Source organism: Mchenga conophoros, linkage group LG6 (assembly GCF_057382185.1).
Source record: "Mchenga conophoros isolate Kocher_MC1m ecotype Shallow Benthic linkage group LG6, M_conophoros_male_GT1.1, whole genome shotgun sequence".
Lineage (NCBI taxonomy): Eukaryota > Metazoa > Chordata > Actinopteri > Cichliformes > Cichlidae > Mchenga > Mchenga conophoros.
The window spans coordinates 22,691,419-22,712,229 of NC_140531.1; the positions used below are offsets into that span (position 1 = coordinate 22,691,419).

At 40.7% G+C, this 20,811-nt stretch overlaps 1 protein-coding gene across 3 annotated transcripts in view; it reads right to left on the minus strand.

Annotated features, from left to right (window-relative positions):
* ndst3 (N-deacetylase/N-sulfotransferase (heparan glucosaminyl) 3) overlaps positions 1-20,811 on the minus strand; it is a 48,398-nt gene that overhangs the window by 18,435 nt on the left and 9,152 nt on the right. For all 3 annotated transcript variants that reach the window (XM_085276820.1, XM_085276822.1, XM_085276821.1), the window contains 4 exons: positions 17,693-17,780; positions 15,220-15,374; positions 13,728-13,913; positions 7,245-7,373 (listed from right to left, as the gene is read on the minus strand). In XM_085276820.1, coding sequence (XP_085132946.1) covers positions 7,245-7,373; positions 13,728-13,913; positions 15,220-15,374; positions 17,693-17,780 — 558 coding nt within the window. The remainder of the gene's footprint in view (positions 1-7,244; positions 7,374-13,727; positions 13,914-15,219; positions 15,375-17,692; positions 17,781-20,811) is intronic.

Genomic DNA, 20,811 nt, shown 5'->3' on the forward strand with positions numbered 1-20,811 from the left:
CCTGACTAAACAGTCTGTCATTCAAGGCCCCTTGATGAGACTGGTGGTGACCACAGCAGCTGAAGTTTATAAATTCATGCAGAGAAAGCGACACAGACTCAAATTCTGCAGATTTAACTCTGCCTTGTTTTGTCTAAGTTGCTGGTTTTGTGAAAGTTACTTTTTCTGCAGCTCTGAAATGTTGTCTTATTGGAAGAATGTCACAGTTTTGTTCACCGCCATTCCTCAACATTAACATTAAGCCAGCTGGCAGCATTTCTTGTTTTGTTCATTCATTTATTTTGCGTACTGGGCGAGTAGCGTTTGTTTGAGATGTGGAATAAAATGTGTTTCTGAGCCATCGCTTGTTAGGACGATTATAGAAAATATACTGAATCGACATCTCTGCTTTCTTTCACTTATTAAACAACAATTTCTCTATTCTTTGGAGTATATTGATATATCAAAAAACTACATATACTTTCAACAATAGGATATAATCCCTTATTATTTAAATAATAATAATAAATATCCCTTATTATTTAAATAATAAGGGATTATGGGAGTTTACACTTTACTCATGTTAATTTTGTGATCTGTCATGTGTCACACGAATTCTTTGTCTCTCAAACACACTTTCTTTAGGAATTTTTCAAGACGTTCACGTTGCACACTTTGTCTGGAAAACATCTCTGATCTGATCATGACACCTTAATTATTTATCATAATGTACAATTTTAACAATGTCACTTTTAAAAATACATTTATCCCATTTCCTCTTTCTTAATTTTACTTGATTACTTAAAGCTTCACCAACCTCATGAATTCTGCACAAAGACAGGAGTGCCAGTCTTAAAATGTTTCACTGTGTTTGTTGTGCTACTGTTCATGTGTTTAGCTGCTAGTGAGGTTAAGATGTGTGCCATGTGAAGTTGTGTGTCAACTATCCTGCATAGTACTAAACAACTCCCCCCCCCCCCCCCCCCCCCCCCCAACACACACACACACACACACACTAAATAAAATTTTGGTATCAAAAGGCAACGTCAGAACACAGCAATGGTGTTCGCAGAGAAAATACAGCAATAGACACATTTGTAAAAGATCAGTGGTCACTAATTAAAAATGTTACGTTTTTATCTAACAGTTAACTTCATATTAAGTTTAGTAAACAGAAAATAATAAGATCAGTACCTCTTTTGTGAACACACTTTCCAACAGAAGCTTCTCAAACAGCAGAAACCTTCCAGCGTAGAAGTGCCTTGAAAAACTGTGTAAAACTTCACCTAAGTTCTCCATAGGTCTACTGATGATTTATGCAGCCTTAATTGCTTCTGTTTACTCATGCTCTCCCAGACCCACTCCATTATTTTGAATATATATATGTGTATATGTGTGTGTGTCTGTGTGTTATTCTCCCCTCAACCATTTCCAAACCAGCACAACCAATCTCTGGTGCTTTTATTCTCCTAAATGTGTAGCTGTAGTAGCCTGTTTCCCATTACAGACCACTTAGTTCCACATACATTCCTCCCTGATTGAACTGTTATTGCTACTAAACAGAAGCCTAAATCCCTACCCCCAGTTCTTCCTCCTTCTTCGCCATCATCCTCTCTCTTCTTATTGCTCTCGCAGTGGCTCTCTCTATTCCCGTCTCACAGGCCATCTCACTGTCTCTGCCTCATCAGTGGATAATTGAAAGCTGAACATCAATACAGCAAATGATTTCAATTCAATTTATTCTGCCCGCTCGAGTCAACATCTACTGGCCCCGTCCATACTGGCATCTTTCACAGGTTTATTCTCACTTTGTAATTTCTCTCCCTGTTTGGACTGTGGCTCATTTTGTGTGAGCATGTGTGTGTTTGAGGGGCTTGATGTGTTGACGAGCTGCCAAAGCCTTCAGTTGCAATCAGCAGGAAAAAGGGAAGGTGGAAAGGAGTGGAAATGAGACAAAAAGGAAAACGAGTGGAAAGATTCACATGTGTGAGCACAGTCAACATGCAAATGTTGAAAATTAGAAAAAGAGAAAAAAAAACAAAAAGATAAGATGAAGAGAGAAGGGAGGCCTCGAGACAGCCTGACAGGAGTAGAAGGAAGAAGCATGTGAGGGTGAGAAGTGGGTAAAACAGAGGGCTAGGAGGGAGGGAGATTGTGCTGATATTTGGTGTTTGGCTAATAAGCTTAGTGGCAGAGCTAAGCGCTAAATGTCAGCCCTGATATATGTCTATAGCTCTGCTTATGCCAGCTCGACACACATTTATACAAGAAAGAAAGACACACACACACACACACACGTACTGCAGTAAGATGCCTTGGATGCACAAACATTGCAACGGTGTGTGTGTGTGTGTGTGTGTGTGTGTGTGTGTGTGTGTGTGTGTGTGTGTGTGTGTGTGTGTGTGTGTGTGTGTGAGAGAGAGAGAGACCCTATATGTGCATCACTTCCTCCCTGTATGTGTCTGGATTCTCAAGTGACACAAGATGCCGTGACCTGAAAATTAAATCTCAATCTGTCTGCCACCTTCTCACCCTGCTCCCCTTTTTCTCTCCCTCCCATCTTTCTCGACATCTCTCTGGCCATTTATTGGGGAATGAATTGTGGCCTATTGGCTGTTTGCAGAGTCCAATCAATTGCTGAGTGTACTGTTTACTGTATATGAGAGTTGAGCTCAGTAAACGTTAATGCAGACTGGATTGACGCAAAAGTATCCAGACCCTACAAACACACACGCACGCACATGCGTGCTTTTGATTGTTGCCAGGAGTGAACGGCTACAAAAGGTCAGTTAAAGTCACTGCACAGAAAGTGTCAATGTTACCAATGTGCAGCTCATCGAACAATAGGAAACCCTCGGGGACTAAAGCAGAAAGCTAGAGAACGCTATTGATTACATGGGCAAAGTGCACACACTAATTACGTTTTTACGTCTGCAAAATGGAAACATAGCAGCGAGAAAGCGAAAATGATTTATCAGTCTGTATGTGTATGGACTGTGTGTGTGCAGATGTATTCATGGCAGATAGCTCCCACTTAGAGCGAAAATTGCTTTTTTTTTTCTTGATATAACAAGAGGAGAGTTTTATCTCCCTTTTTAAACTAATTAAGAAAGTGAAAGAGAGGACAAAAGATAGTAAAAGATAGTGGAAATAGAGGGGGGGTTGGGAGGGTGTATTTAGCTTGTGTGTGTGTGTGTGTGTGTGTGTGTGTGTGTGTGTGTGTGTGTGTGTGTGTGTGTGTGTGTGTGTACAAGAGAGGGACAAAGAGGACAGAGTGTTTTCGGATTATGCTGAGTTCACATTATTTATTTTACTTCAATGTGTCCCTGAATATGCTGGAGGTTGGTTTATTTGTGTTATATATTCATTAAGAATTAATGCTACACAATTGTATTAATGTATACTGCTATTAAAGCATGACATTAATACATTTTTAATGAGGATTGTCAGAATTTACATGACAAAAATTAGGGCCTAAATCTGGAGCATGTCAGTTTGACGACATGCTCGGCCTTACTGCGTCAAACAGCGCTGCACTCCTGTGTTTACTAGGGAATTGTGTAAGTAGTCCAGTATTTTCATAGTAATTTTCTACTCTTAGTGAGCACCCAAAGTGTTTTTTTACTACATTCACAGACATGAAGACTTGAGGAAGCGAACCTCCAATCTTCCAACCCACTCACTCCTGTGCCACAATAATAGAAAGCAGTTGCATGTTGGAGTCGTCAAAATGTTCCATCATCATGGAGGCAATTAAAAAAATATGATTAAATCCGTGATGTTTTTCATTTTCAGGTGGCACATTCTCAGTAAAGCTACTTTCAGCTGCTCCCTTGTCACAAGGCGTGACCACATGGTTTGATTTGGTAGAGGATGCCCATCAGCAAGCAAATGCGGAAGGGATTTGCTCCTCTGGCAAGAATCAAGCCAGCAACCTTTCACTTGTCAGGCAAATATGTAAACCGTTACACAGCAGAGCAAGGCTGTCATAGCTAACTGAATCAAAACTAAAAACTTACACTAGATGTGAAAAATACTTTTGATCACCTAAAATAGAAATAGAAATAGGAGAAATTGAAACATTTTTGTGAACTTGTAAAACTATCTAAAAAAAAAAAAAAGGATCTGTCATTTGTTAAGTATTTGTTAGTTTGGTAAAATTTTATCACAACTTGCCTGATGAGGCTTTGATGGACGAGATTATTGAGACTCGCGATGTCGATGAAGCCTGTGAGTCAACTGCTTTTTAATGTTCTGTGTTTACATTGACCCCAGTCACCCAGCACATGGACTCTTCACCCTCCTTCCCTCTGGGAGGCGCTACAGGAGCCTCCGGACTAAGACCACCAGGTACCGGAACAGCTTCTTCCCCACAGCTGTCAGACTCCTGAACTCTGCCTCCTGACATCTGACATCTGACCCACGTTAACACACGGACTGGACATACACACACCCACAATGGACAACTGTACCCTCAGACACACAATAATAACATGGACTGAACCACCACTCACAACCACTAGCACTTTATATAGCCTCTGTAGAAATTACCCACATATCTCACTTATCTTAACTGCACTACTGTATAATTCTGTATAAATAATCATTCTGTAAAATACGATCATTTTTAATTCTACAACTGTTTATAACGTGCATAGTTCACATTTCTGTATAGCTGTATATCTCATATTTCTGTATAGTTTTTTTTATCTCATATTTCTGTATAGTTTTTTTATCTCATATTTCTTTATAGTTTTTCATATTTATATCCTGTTCATAGCCTGTACATCAAATCAAATCAAATCAAAATTTATTTATATAGCACATATTAAAACAATAGTGACCATAGTGCTTCACAGTCAGTAAAAGCATGAGACAGTTAAAACAAACAATAAAAGAGGACAACAAACAATAGGTAACAACACAACAAGCTAGACCAGCCAACTAGACAGAATCAAAAGCCAAAGTAAAAAAAATAAGTTTTAAGACGTGATTTAAAAGACTCGGCAGTACGACTATGAACAGGGAGGTTATTCCAGAGTCTAGGTGCCACGGATGCAAAGGTCCGGTCACCTCTCGGCTTCATTCGAGTCCTAGGTTGTGCTAGGAGCCTGTGGACGATCTATGAAACTGTACATAGCTTGTACTCACTACAGCCTGTACATACTTATAGTTATAGCATATTCATAACGTACTTCATACCGTGTACATTATAACATACCATAATAGAGCCATTTCTGTAATATACTTACATATCTATATTATTGTTATATATATATATATTTGTAATATATCTATATCATGGCTAAAGCACTTCTGGATGGGTGCAAACTGCATTTCGTTGCCCTGTACCTGTGACATGTGCAGTGACAATAAAGTTGAATTCTATTCTATTCTATTGTAATACCTGCACTGATTGTTCTAAATCTTGCCTCTGACATATGCCCTCCATTCAATAATAATTAAAAAGAGTAAAACTAACACTGAAACTAATAAAAACAAGCACCAGGTACTTTCTTGGCATCATCATAGATTCCTAAGCAGTTCAATTTCACAGATATCAGGGAAAAGTCGAATTTATAAGCTGGAGCCAGCCCATATATCACTCAGCTGATGTTGGCTTATCACAGACATACTCGTGCCACTGTTTGCATTATCCAGCATTTACCGCTATCCTTTTCTTTTGACAGAAAGCAATGCAATAAAAGATGCTCGGGGGGATGTCAACACATAGTTTGTCCAGTACAGCAGTTCCAACTCTATAGTCTGCAGTATTTACAGCAGTATGTCTGCACCACGTAGAAGAGTAGCATCACAACTGGGCATGACAGAAACAATAGAGCCAAATTGAGGTGTGGATGCAGGTGAGGAGTGATGTCTTCACAGAACAGAAAAGATTTCTCAGCATCAAACCCAAAAGTCCTGAATCAATTGGGCTCCAATTTAAGCCATGGCATGAATTAGACAGGCTCTTGCTAAATAGCATGTAATTAACATGACTGATGTGACATGTTCAAAGTGGCCATACTTTTAGAGCCACAGGTGACCCTTTCTGCTGCTACACTTTTCCTGCTAACTCAGTATATTAATACAATCTGTCTCACTCATCGTAACAATACATAACAAGCAGCGCCCCTAATCACGATGCTGGTTAGACAGAAAAAATTGTGCTCCCTCTAGTATTTGTTCCGTGCCAACCACCTAGTTTTGTCTATTATTAGAAAGCTATTGTTGCTGCAAGGGGAAATGTAAAACACTTCATGTTTGCTGGAGACTTACCTGATTCAAAGCAATTATAAAAATTATGTAGAACTCAATACATACTGATTCCTATTAAGTGTCATTTGAGAGCAGAGCAGCAATTATTGCAATGGAAACGTCGTGCATTATTTCCTTTTAAAACACTTCAGACTTTGTGCTTAAAAGAAGAAAACGGGAAGTACTGAGGAAAAACAGAGAAAATGAGACAAAAAGAAGGAAAGAAAAGAAAAGAAGAAAGAAAACCTGAGCAAGAAAAAAGAAAGACAGACGGAGACAAAGCGGTGCAGAGACAGAAAAAAAAGAGGCAGATTGGGTTGTTGTACGGAGCCGCACTTGACTCTCTGATGTTCGGTGAGTTCTGACAGCTCCTCTAGTTCAGCGCTCCCCTACCTGACACTTCAGTAGAGCCTACTGCTGGTCTATGAGCGTCACTGTGTGCGTCTGTGCACGTGCACGCTCGTGTGGCTTGAGACAGAGGCGGAGAGAGAAAGAGATTGTTTGGGGACAATTCCTGTGAATTTCTCTTGTGTGAGTGCGTGCACTCGTGAGGATGTGCACATGGATGAGTATCTTAACTGCCACCAAAACCTAATTTTGTTCCTTAATTCAAAGCAAAATCGAGTTGAGCTGACATACACAGCAGGGGTAAGTGAGAGGGGGAGGATGCGTGCGCGGAGTGTGCGTGCATGCACGCCCGTGTGTGTGTGTGTGTGTGTGAGACAGCAACCCCCCTGTGGTGAGACCTAATTTAAAGTGGGGAGATGAACACAGCTCCACAGTGAGAAGCAGCCCCTGACAGGAACAGAGACAGACAGACACACACAGCAAAAATAAAACAGAATGAACCAGACAGAGAGGAAGCTACCTTTAGAGCGAGAGCAGGAAGCCCTGTTGGTTCTATAAGGTGAAAAAAAAAACCTAACTAAAGTGCTGTCTTTCCCTCCCTATATCCATTTGCATGAGAAGTTGTGTGTTTGATTGTGGGCGTGTTTTCTCTGACTCACTGGGTTGAGCAGCACGGTGAGAAACAGCTCTCCCCCACGGATGCTTTTGTCCAGTTCTTTTGGTCCTCCGGGGTATTCCTTATAGTAGATGGTGTGAGTAAACAAGCCACACGTTTGGCGAGGCAGCACCTACACACAAAAACACAGACACAGACATATGATATATTTTCATTTTAAGTCAAAAGTGCGAATAAATAAGACAAATATCATTATCCAGCACTAATTCATGGCAATAATAATGACATTGGGACATCTCTAGCCTTGTTAGACTCCTGGGCTCACTCGTTCAGTATTCCCAGCTCCTTTTTCAGTGGTTTTTATGTTGAGAACTGGATGTATGTGTAAGTCAGTTTACTGGCAAAATAAAGAAACTCTGACACTACTTGGGTCATTCTGTTAATTATATAACTAACACTGCACCATGAAAACATGGCACAACAATGCTGGTCAAAAAAAAATAAATGCATTTTTGTGCTAAATACATATTTTCGGAGGGTACTCGCCCAAATCAATGTATAGAAAACTTCCAGGTTTGCATGCAAATCTTGGGTGGAGATGTTGTGTGAACCTTTTCTCAATGAAGTTTTGGATACCTTTAGTGCAGCATTTAGGCTATAGTGATGTTAAAAAAAACTACAAAATGTTGAATTCACTCTGACCACTATAATAATGACTAATGGGTGAATTTGGGCTTACAGTTTTCACAGAGCATCAGAAAAAAGTGACAGCAAAATAGTTCTGATTTTTTGTAGAGGCTAATGTAGCCTTGAGCCTCTGGCTTCAAGCACAGATGAGGAGCAAGCTACAGACATCTGGTGACCTGGTTTTCATTTTCAGACTTGTAATCTTCATATGACATCTCTTTAAGCAGTTTATCCAATATCAAACCGTAAAGCACTTTATATATATATTTTTGTAATATGGTGTGATGTCAATATTCCTGTGATCACACCTTGTTAAAGTGAGGGAATTCCCATTTAAGAGGCGTATGAAACCAACGTGATGCAATGATTTGAAATCGAAAAGCTACAACAGCTGGTCCTATGTGAGCTTCTTTTTTAAACTACAGATCACTCATCCATTTCAAATGCAACATACAAACAAACCAGGTACAAAGATGGCGTAAAAAATAACAGCAATGACTCGGATGACGGATGTAAAGATTAAATGATGATAAGATTAAATGTGCAGCTGTGTGTCTGTGTGGCGTTATCCAAACAGAAAATGCAGACATCTGAGCAGGTCATTCTGATGTGTCACACAGCATATGGCATTGTTAACTGCGTACATCTGCAGATGGCTCAAGTCACAGTCTTGCGCAGTTCAACAGACCTTATTCACAACTAGCGCTTTGACTTGGCGTAGGATTAAAAGGAAAGGCGTAATTACTAATGGTTTTATTCAATTCAGGTGTTCCACTTCCAGGCCCTTTGGTATTGTCCGTGCTGGCTAACTGGAACGTAGCCATAATAGAGCCATTATTATTATTATTATTATTATTAGGTTCTTAGCTCTACCTTTACTTTCCTCGTAATGACAAGTCAACATGCCGACTGTGAAAAAGGTTTATCAGAGCCCAATTAATGGTGTCAAAAGAAACACCACCCCCTGCATCAAGTGCGCTTGAGCTGTGTGTCCTAAAGTGCTATCCAGCCGAGATGTCTTCACCAAAGCAACAGAGACCTTGTTTTCATGCAGGTGTGCAGCACAAGGCATTGGTGATTAGTTAAATCTTCCTCAGGCACTGTTCAGTTTTTTTCACCTCACCTGCACCTGTTTGGTATTTTGGTAACTTGCTGTTTACTGAAGCAGGAGGAGATGATAACAGATTACTTTTAACCCCACCTCAAGCAGGTGCACTGTGCACCTTTGGCCATAAAAATACATAATAAAAACACCCCACACCCTGTACAAACTGTGTAGCTAGGAACCTACATACAAAAACTGGTCCAAAACGTCAGAAAACTGAACTGAGTAAAGACTGTTTTTTTTCACCCCCAAAAGAAGTACTAGAAGTTAGACTGTTCATGCAAACAAACATTATTTCTGTTAATTTAAATGATTTTCCTGCGGAGATATGGAACAATGGGGGAAAATGAGAGGTTGCCAGATCGAGGGTTTTAATGGTTGATAAACTAAATGTCTTTTAATTAGTCCATTAAATGATTAAATGAAGAGAAGAGAAGAGAAGACAAGACAAGACAAGACAAGACAAGACAAGACAAGAGAAAGGGTCTTTCAAAATAAGTGCATTAACTTCTTGTGAAGCACTTCTCTGTGTGAAATAGAGAGTAAAAGGCTGGAAGCACAGATATTGGTTTATCTATAAAACACTGCAGAGTCAAAAAGAGAAAGAGGGAGAGAGAGAAAGAGAGATGGAACCGGAGAGAGTGAGAGAGAAGGCCACCAGAGCCACAGACACTCAGCACTATTTCACCAAACCAATTATCCACAGAGCTATAGCTCAAAATGATATAGTACATTTTAAAAAGAAATGCACACACACACACACACACAAGTATGCATGTTTGCACATCTGCACGCGCATGCATACACACAAACACGCAGACACACACGCAGCACAGCCCCATATCTCAGTGTGATTTGTTCTGATACTGTGGGTCCAGTGGGTGGCTCTCAATCTGCTGACAGAGACACACGCGCACGCCGATTTTACAGCCTTAAGACAACTTCCTGTCCTCCTCGGAACAAACAAAGATGGAGCGAGAGGCAGAGGAGAAAGAGATTAATTGACAGAAATTGCGGGAAAAATTGGAAGTGAAAAATGTGAAAGGTAAAGACAACGGGAAGGATGTGAGTGATGTCCCAGAATAGCAAGACAATAGGTCGGGAAGCGAGATGAAGCATCAGAATCTTAAAGTTCATCAGCTAATTTATGGTGAGCTCATTCGAAACTTCATTTTTAACTCGCGTGGAGGTGCACATTTATACACACATGAACCACCACACAAGCTGCCTCTCAGAAAAACTGTTCTGCCTCCGTGAGCTATGCTCTGATTTTGTTTTGTTTTTTCTGGCCTCCCTTTGCTATTTAGTCAGTGTAGCGTGAAATGTCTTGGAGCGAGAGATGGGCCTTTTCAACACACTGGTTACACTTTAAACACAGTTTGATGTCACCACAGTAATGTCGCCTAAGTAGATGTCGTGTAGCTTTCAGTCACATCACTTGATCTTAATAAAGATCTTGATGAAGCTCGTGTGACACGGGTGCATGGGTGGCGTGTCGGAGCAGCGGTTTGAGCCCAGGCTGGAGCCTTTCTGTGAGGAGCTTTGATGTTCCTCCAGTACAGTAGGTTACCTCCGGGTACTCCAGCATCCTCCCACACTCCCAAAGACATGCATGTTAGGCAAACTGGCTGATTGGATGGACGTGAGGTATGGCCATGGAAGTGCTTTAAATGCACAGAATAGTCTTCTGTGGATAAAAGACTTGTAGTCTGCAGTGCTTTGAGTGGGGTGTAGGGCTAGAAAAGCGCTATGTAAATGCAAGTACTTTACATTATGAAAAAAAGCTTCAGAACAGCTAATAAATTCACCTCGAGGCGAGATTAATTTTTTAAACTGTGTTTTTCCAAAAACCAAAAGCTGGGCAAGTTCATCAAAATGAACATTTTAAGACATCCAATAATACTACTTCCTTTAAACACAGTGTTAATGAGGTTAAATTGAGCTTTTTTTAATATATTATACGATTAATGTGCATTGTTTTGAAGGCTTCTATAGGAGTGATTTAGTCACAGCATGTTTGGGTTACCTCGTAGATCACCAGTGGCAGATTATTCTGATTCACAGACCTGCGTTTAGTGTAGGATGCCGGAGGCAATGTCACCACATGTTTTTTTTAAAATACCATTTCCTCCAACATGTAAATGCAGAGTCTGTACTTAGCAGTGACGGGCGAGTCCATCGGTCCGCGGTCTGATTTTGTGGAAGCAACACGATCAGGAAATCAGTCCCTTCATTTCCTGCCTGAGCTCAGCTGAATATATCTAATTTGCATATGTCCTTGCCCACTGTCAATGTGGATGAATATTTCCAACTGAGAAAACACAAAACAAGTTTGTTTCACTATTCAAAAGTGTGTCATTACAGCCTTCACTTAGGTTTGAAAGACAAAAGGAACAAGTGTTTCAAAGGCAACGCTTGGACAGCGATATCACTCCTGTCAGCTGTAAGCACGGAAATCTCTTTGTTTTGTTTCTGAGCATCTGAAATTGTTTCAGTTTTTCTGTCAGCAGCTTTTCAAGTTCTTCTGACATAAAACACAAACAATTTTATTTGTGGCTTTTCTTCTTTTCCATCTTTCTTTGCGATGTGTTGTTTCGTAAAATTGTTTAACAGGTATGTATCCGCTTTTTCCCCCCTCATGTTTTGCTTTTCTCTTTATTGAATTCATTGATTCATAAGTTTTCATAAATCCTTACTATTGATCACGCACAATAACTTATTATAGCCTGTCAAAAAGTGAGCGTGCCATTGTAATGAGAGGAAGTAGGATTACGTCGATGTCTTTTATGATGCTGTCATGAGAAAATAAAAGTAGACTTCAGGGACTGATTAGAAAATTGACATAGCTGTCTGTTCAAATTGTTTGTTCGAGACCCTTATATGACAGAACAACACGGACCGGTAATTTTGGTGTCAGATGTGATTGGTTCTTTTGTCAATAGGGGAACTGTTGTGCACACTGACAAAGAGCCTGACTGACAAGTGAATGAAGAAAAGAGGGGGGGGGAGGGATGAAGGCAATTTGCTTAGGTGAAATGGGTGACAAAAGTTTTATTCTATTGTCGTCTCAAATGGCGACTGATGAATTATTTATTGGAGCATAAAAGTGCTAAAAATGCTCTCATTACCAAACCTTTTTAGTCTGCGGTACATCCTGCACATATAGAAAATAAACCTAAAGAAAAGCCCAGCCCGTCGACTGCACTGGGAAGCCATTAAATGTTAAATTAACGTGAAGCTGAGCATGCGGTGAGACAAGGTCAAAGAATTCATATCACATACACCTCTGCGTACACAGAGAGGTTACACACCATGCACAGCATCATTGATTTTTTGTTTAGGGGGCCGCAAGAAACAATCATCACGCAATTTACTATTCAGCAAAGACTTATTTAAACACAGACGGGAGTCGTGCGGGCTTTTGCAAAGCAGGATAAAAGAACAGAGCCACAAAGCAAAACATTCAAACAGATTTAAGCTTTTTTTAAGTTCAGCTGCTCCACAAATTTAGAATCTGTTGTTTTAATTCCAGTCAGAGATCTAATATTTATTTCTTTATTTTTTTTCATCTGCAGGGAAGGACACTTGTTAATGTGCCTTGAGTGCTAGAGTCAGTCCCACAGAATAACATCTTCAGAGAAGAGTCATCATTTTATCTGGCCAACCTGACTCACCAGCTTTTGTCAGAATATGCTAGAGGTGGGCAGATCAATCGAAATATTGATAGTACCGACACCAATACTGGTATTGGATCTATGCTAGCACGATATGATCGATACTTTGTTGTAACTCTAACTGAATTGTGTTAAATTAATTACTTTTTGAAAGATGAAAACTATACCTCTAATGTGCTCTATGAAAAATATCTGAACCTTTTTGTGTTGACTGTCACATCTGTTTTATTTATAGACTATTACACGAACCAAATTCCTTTAGAGACGGGCACATTTACATTTACAGTTTAAAAAATACACGAAAAACTGAAAGATGTGTTTGATTTGTTTTGTTGTACTTTTGTTGAAATTAAAAATCACAGTAATTTAGTGGTCATTAAAATATGTTCAGAATTTCCAAATTGATGATGATTCATCGCAAAAGTTATGACACACTGATCTCCTCTAGATAACTTGCCTTTATAAGTTAAAAGTATCGTTATTGGCCATCCTGGCCCTGTGTTTACTTAGTATCGGATCGATACCAAAATCGGCAGCGTCACACAGCACTAGAAAATGCACATCTATGCATGGTCTGCCAGGCCAAAGTGTTTTATTAAAAACATGTCTGCACACAGCACCAGCTCTGACTTCTATCAAAGAGGAACCCGCCACAACACAGAGCTGCGCAACAACAAGCTTAATGACTACTACTTCTAGCCTGAGAGAAGATGAAAATAGCAAAAAAAAAAAAAAAAAAGGAGAAAGAAACAGCAGGGAAAATATAAAATAATGAAATAATCAGAAATATGTTTTCAGGAAAAAAAAACATGTTTTGAAATGAGATATTTGACAGCCTGTTTTTTGGAGCGGGGGGGGGGGGTTGGCATTTAGCTGCACACAAAACGAGGCATGTTCAGCTATAAATATCTAACAGGTAGATGGGAAGAGCCTAATTGGTTTTCATGCATTTGCAGCAATATGTCAATTAATCAATGTGTATTTATCCACATGAGCAAGGAGGGATGCATTTGCATGTATGTGCTGAATGTGAAGCTGATCGCCTGCGTCATCTCCTCACCATTATGCTGTTGTGGATGAAGCCCTTACGGTAGCGGGCAGGTTTGAGGTGGGGGTACTCTTCAGTGCTGGTGACCCGAATGTTCCACACACGTTTCCAAGCCTCATACAGCTGCAGGTGGACCGGGTAGACACCCGAGTGGTGAGGGGCCACAGCGTAGCCCATATCCACCGGGATGTTGTGGTTCTGGAGAGAGGAGACGTGCAAAGACACGAAAAATGAGGTTTATACACATAAACAAAGAAATAATGGCATGCTTGCAGCTCCCAAACAAAGGACTTTGTAGCACATAAACAGCCTGACCTTGCAGATGAAGCACGTGCCTTGTACCGTGTTTGTTATGATGCTGGCCTTCGGGTTGGAAATTAAAAAAAATCTATAGTTTGTACGAGCATGTGTGCGTGTGTGTGAGGGTGGATGGTTGCCGGGTGCATCCCGAAGACTGATGGTGTTGTCCTTTGCTCTGACACACACCTACACACACTGTCAAAGCTAAGCATTGGCGGCCAAAGGGGATGAAGGAGTGAAGTGTGCATGTGTGTGTGTGTACAGCAGAGGCTAGTGATCAGACTTTATGTTCACGCTCACCTTCAACAGCATGAACCAACCCCTCCTCGTTGTCTCGCGTGTGTGACAACGAATTCCAGCACGGTCATACAAATCATTTTTTGCTCGCTCACACAAACACAAACACATACACACAGGTACTAACAAAGCAGACAAAATAAAGCAGTGCAGAGCAACAAAAAGCACTCAACCTTGAGGGCTTCAGATTAACCAGGAGACATTAAATAGGACTCAGGTGTCTTTTAAAATAAGTGCATCATTCCCAGCAGGGATATTACATTTTATTTGTCTGTCGGAAGCAAAATTGTTCCTTCGCTGCTGCGCCCCAACCAAGTCTCAGTCTGTTAAAACATGCCCATATGCAACTAATTTGTTTAGCAGGAAGTGTAATCTCCCCAAACATTTGTAAATATATCATCAAACATAAAATAGCACAGTTTACATGGCATATGTTATCGTGTTTGATGTCAAATCGCAATAGGCACCAAAACGTCCAATACACTTTTTAATGACTCCAATTTATTAAATCCAGACACACCTATATTATTGCATGATTTTAAGCATGAAAACAATTCAAACTGGTGACTTATAAAAATGTAATTCCCCGCAAAGTTGGCACAAAAAGGGAAATTATCTATAGGGACTGAAAGTGGCTGTAAAAATGTTTACATGTGCTCTAAAGTTGAGCAATTTATCACGGGAATAATCTTTCGGCACTGACTCGCTTTTGAATCCAGCCTCATGTGGCCACGCAAGGAACTGCAGTTTTGCAATGGCTTCATTTTCAGCCCCACACGTCAACATAGATGCCCTTGAAAAAAGTGCAGTCTTGGGAAATTCGTATGATCAAGGACCCACAAGACGAAAACCACACTGACAGAGACGGTGAAAGAAATATGTGTGCGTGCTTGCCCATCCATCTCACCAGAGCAAACTCTTTGTTGAGGACCATCTGCTCCAGCAGTGAGGACTCATTGTGGAAGAGGTGAGGCTGCATGTGGCTCCACATGTGGGGGAACCACCAGAACTCATCTACATACTTCAGTAGCAGATCGTCTCCCTCGTCCTCCTCTGCTGTGCCTACGCTCACAAAAACGCACAAACAGAACAGGGCAAAAGGAGAAATAAAGCATTAAGCACCTTACAACAACAGGCAGATTCAGATTACGTCCAAATGAGTGCTATCCATAGCTTCCTGCTGGTGCAGGGTTAGATAAGAATCACTATGCAACCCAATTGTCTTAAGGTTGTGTTACTAAATATGGTAGTCCGATACCATGGAGATGATGCCATAGCAATAACAGATGCGATGGAGATGTGTTCTAGTCTGCATCAGATTTCTTCTAATTATAATCATGTTCGGCCTCACCTCGATTTTTCTTTTCCAGTGAATCCCACACCTTCATTCTCTTACTGCAGATTTAGACAATTTAAGTAGAAAATCAATAAGCACTGTCCTTGGAGCCAGAAGGCAGCGGAGGATCCAATGCAGTATGTCATAACCTCATAAATGTGTTAAATGTGTTACTGTGCAACTTTAAATCTAAAGCTATTAAATAACATATATTGGTTTTAGTGATGATGTGATAACATATGCACACTATAATTATAATTAGAACCATGTGGGTCACGTTATTTCTGTATGTAAAGGATGGATGTAGCTACCCTGTTCTGTTGGTTAGTCCCATCCTAAAGCCTGTCACCATCCTGATGCTTTGCAAACAGGTGTGACCTGTCATACGTGGATCGAACTAAGAAACTGAGGTGCATTCGTCATATGCCAGCTACTTGAAAATTATACGGTAGCTATTCCCAAATGCATATTCTGATTGTTGGTCTCTAACTATGGCCATAATTTCGAAAATTACAGTTTTTCTAAATCGCTTTGGTGCAACTCTCACACCAGAAACGTCATTCTCACTGTTCTTAACGCAGTTCCCAAATCAGTAACGCATTTCCCCACCGACATCAGGCTTTCTCATTATTTTTATGCACACTGCTGTAATTTTACACGAGCTTCACTGATATTCGTATTTCAACGCTAAAAGTATTTGTTAGTGTGTCGAAGCAGTTCTCATTTGAATGCCACAGCTTGTTAAAACCGTGTGTACTTTTGTGTGTCAGTACCCTTCATCTCTCACTTTCCTGAATACTGTCCAGTATTGCATTAGTGTTCTCAATCAAATCACTTCAAACTTATTTCAAATATTTTTGAAAGAGCAAGGCCAGCAACACACTGTCAGTGCTCGTAAAAATAAACACATGTTCTCAATAGCCACAGCTACATGCCATGTCACTGCTAATTAGACACAAGGATATACTATACAAATACACCCACTGGTCACTTTATTAGTTACACCTTGCTAGTACTGGGTTGGACCCTCTATTGCCTTAAGAATAGTTTGTGTCATAGATTCAGGAAAGCGCTGGAAATATTCCTCAGAGATTTTTCTTCGTGCTGACACGACAGCAACTGCGTGATGCTGTCAGCTGCTTATTCAAATTTCCCCTTCCACTACATCCCAAAGGTGTTCTGGAGCACTGAGATCCACATTCAGTTGTCTTTCTTCCATATTGTGATGCTCAGTTTGAACTTCAGCAGGCTGTCTTGACCATGTCTACATGGCTAAATGCTTTGAGTTACTGACATATGATTGGTTGATTAGATATTTGCATTAGCGAGTAGTTCAACAGGCGTACCTAATAAAGTGTTTGCTAAATGTAAGTAGTGTGATTTTAGTGGACTACACAGTACTTGGTGGTATGTTCTGAGACTGTTTTCTGTGTTCTGATGCATATAGTTACACATGCATCATTTTGCATTCATTTGAAGTTTCAAATAAATCCTTCACATTTCTTCTTTGTGACTGAACACTCGTTACTCCACATTATGCCTACATTTTTGCAGTATTCTTTATAAAGTCACTAAGGCTTATCATAAAAATACCAAACTATTTGGTGTCCAAGTCCTAAAATGGTGATGAAAGGGTTTGTATTCATTGGTTCATTGCAGCTGCTAACTGTACCAAAACGGTGTAGTTTATACTTCTCTGCAATAAGTTTCCCTTTCTTAGAGTCACCTTAGTGGAATATTAATTAAACTATAAAGATGTATTTGTGTCATGTTGATTCATGTATGGAAAAACTGCCTTTCAACAGGAGAAAACCTCCAGCGGAAACAGGCTCAGGGAGGAGCGGCCATCTGCCGCGACCGGTTGGGTGGGGAGAGGAATAGTTGGTGTGGAGCACCCACAATTTCATTGTACATGTACAACGACAATAAAGGCTATGCTATTCTATTTTATTTGATTCTCTTAAGTATGTACACATCATTTTTTGTATTCATCATATTTAAATTATTTTGCAAAGGTTAGATAGAAAAACATGAGAAAACCCACCTGTGTGGTAGAACTTCCCAGAGAAGCCCAGATTAAAGGTAAAGTTGGAGATCTGAGAACGAAGCTGCTTCTGAGTATCAAGGAGAGCCTGTAAACACAGACAGACAGTCAGACAGACAGATAGACAGATGCAAAATAAAAGCAATATGTTTATTTCTCCCCAGCGAGTCTACACATACAAATTGGTTTTAGATCTTGTGTTTCTGTGATGTATATTTAAGTGAGCACTTGTTCCTTCAACAGCTGCCAGGATGGCCGTATGCTCATGTCAGTATGGCTGCTCAATGGAAGCAGTCACCAATGTGCTCTTGCACTGTGTCTCATTATTAGAGTCTCCTCTTTTGTTTTCTACATGCACAAGTCTTCCGTTCCCGTACTTAAAGTTTCTGCAATCTCTAGTTTCAGTGCTCGAATCAGGATTTTCCTCACTTATTTAATGACTTCATTAGTTTACTGGCCTTTAAACAAAGACTCTGTAATGAGTGTTAACTAAAGAGAGTCGCACACTCTGCACACACACACACACACACACACACACACACCGACAGTAATGCAAGTTAATGAAGGTCAGTGCATTAGTAGCCTCTGGAGGGTGGACTAATACCCCCACCCCAATACACACACACACACACACACACACACACACACACACACACACACACACACACACACACACAATCTCCTCCCTTCTGATCACTGTTTCCATCCATCCCTAACATTGCCAAGTGAAACCCTGAATATCCCTGCTGCCTCTCTCTGTCTCCCTTTCTCCTTCTATTTTTCCATCTTCCCACTTGTGAGAACCTGCAGCTGCCTCTCTGCCCCCCTTCCCCATTTGTCTTCCACCCCTCCCACCCTTCTCTCAAACTCCATCTCTCCCTCGCTTGCTCCGTGAAAATGTCACATTCTCAGGAGACAGGGCTGCTCTAATTTGAAAGGAAGGATAAAGCACCATGGAGGAAAGAGCGCTCACTCTCCCTTTCTATAGCCCTCTACCCCTGCTCCCTCCCCCGCGCTCTCACACTCTTCTTGCTATCGTTGCACTTCCTCGCCATTTGCACCCGCAAATATTTTGTTTATACTTAAAACTCTTGTAATTCTCTTTATATCTCAGTCTGCTGGGTCTTTCCGTTGGGCTATAAGCTCCACGTCTCCACTACCAATCTTTGTCATGCCGCTTTTAATCGATCCCCAGGAACCCTCCGTGATTTACGAGACCTGAGCACAGCTGAACTGAGAGCAAGGAATTGGTTCCAGGCAGTCTTCCCCACTCCCGCGCTCCGTTTTCCCCTCTCTTATTTGAGTGTGTCTCTCAAACCAACAAATACACAGACACATGCGTGGAGTGTCTTCATTAACTCTAATCTAATGGTGCTGAAGATGGCTGCATGCTGACAGATGTGCACAACTCCCTAATCTGATCCCCTGTCTACTCTGCTATGACACCCTCTATATCTTACGCACACATGCACACGCGAGCCAACGTGTGGATAGAAAGACTTAAGAATTAAATTAAGTTTGTAGCTGAGTGCTTTGCATGGTAACTCAATCTACACTGCCTGATGCACTTGGTCAAAATGTATTATTAACGCGTGTGTAGATAACTGTGAGACTCGGCGTAGGTGTGTGTCCAAGTGTGCGGTATATTAGTTTGAACGTCTCATTTGTATTCTGTTACCAAACATCCACAGAGGAAACAGAAGAGTCACAAAGAAAATGTTTGCTGCTTTTAGCATGTTTGGCTATGAAAGTCAGCATCATGGCATCTCTGTTTCATCGTATGGATTTTTGGGACTTTATCCCTCTGCTCTGGAGGCCTGAAGGGGTCATGTCTGGTAAGATAGAGACTGAAGCGTGATGACCCGACTGTCTTCCAGTCCTCGTCTTGTGTTTTACTTCTGTAGAGACCTCAAAGACAGTTTTGTGTGCAGATACTTCAGGATCTCACGGTTTTCTCTTATCTAGAGGGAAGTAAAAAGGAACCGATCTGTGGAAGGATAAACTTTAGAGCTGGATAATCACTAACACCAGTGCTCATCGCTCTTCTCCTTTGCTTTTGAAACCCTTTACATGCAGGTCTTCTGAAAGATTAGACCCGCATAAGGGTAAACCTGTGTCTCACTAAATATTTTCCTCCCATTTCTGACTCGACACATACTTTTACTGTGTCGCAGCATAATTGTGAACAGAATGTGTTTTTAAACTCTTTTTTTGATGTTCCATTTTTTGGGGATTCTAATTTGAGTCCTCCTGAAAAGGATTATTCTGACATGAAGCGCTGTGAAAGGGACAATGTGATGTTGACAAATTGTTGCATCAAAGAAGCTGCTATTCAGGAGCCAACTCTCACATTGTAAACATCAGAGAAGCAACTGACAGGGTGATGTTTTTTTCTTTTTTTCTTTTCAAAACTCTCGGCAATTACAAAAAAACCTTTACCAGCAACAAATAACTGAGACAGGGTTCTCAACCGTGCGTCAGTTCTCGAGTGGCTTTCCAAATCCATTCAAAAGCTAGATTTTGGTGGGAAATTAATAAAGAAAGCTGAAAAGAAACAAAGAAGACAGAGTGTTTTGTTAATGCCTCGGTGATAGCAAAGCAAAACAAAACACAGCAGACACTAATCAGAAAAAAACCAACCAAAAAAAAAGAACTCAGTGCGCTCGGTGAACGATTGCTGTTTACTGCTTTCAAATTAGACCCAGCTTCTCAGAGTTTATGAACCACTAAAGTATGTGCAGGTATGAGCAGGGAGAAGCGTGGGTACATGGTGAGCAATAAATAAAATAATAATAATAAAGGGAGTTCACTTCCTTCCTTTAATTCTGCCTCTCAGAGGGACAGAGACGTCTCCTTGTGCTGGTTTTCTTAGCGGAGCTGAAAAAAACAGAGCCCGAGTGTCTGCTGGATCCTGAGAATAGTTTTGAAATTGGCCAAAAGTGATTCTCTCTGGTAGGCAAAGTGAGAGTTGGGAGGCAGGACTATGCAGGGCGCGAGAGATCCTTCCAATCCGAGCGATGAAGGTAAACGCACACACTGGGATTAGCGGTCAAGCAATAGCCCTAATTTCTGTGCCCAATCCCACTGCTTCCTAACACTGCTAGTGTCAGAAGCGATGC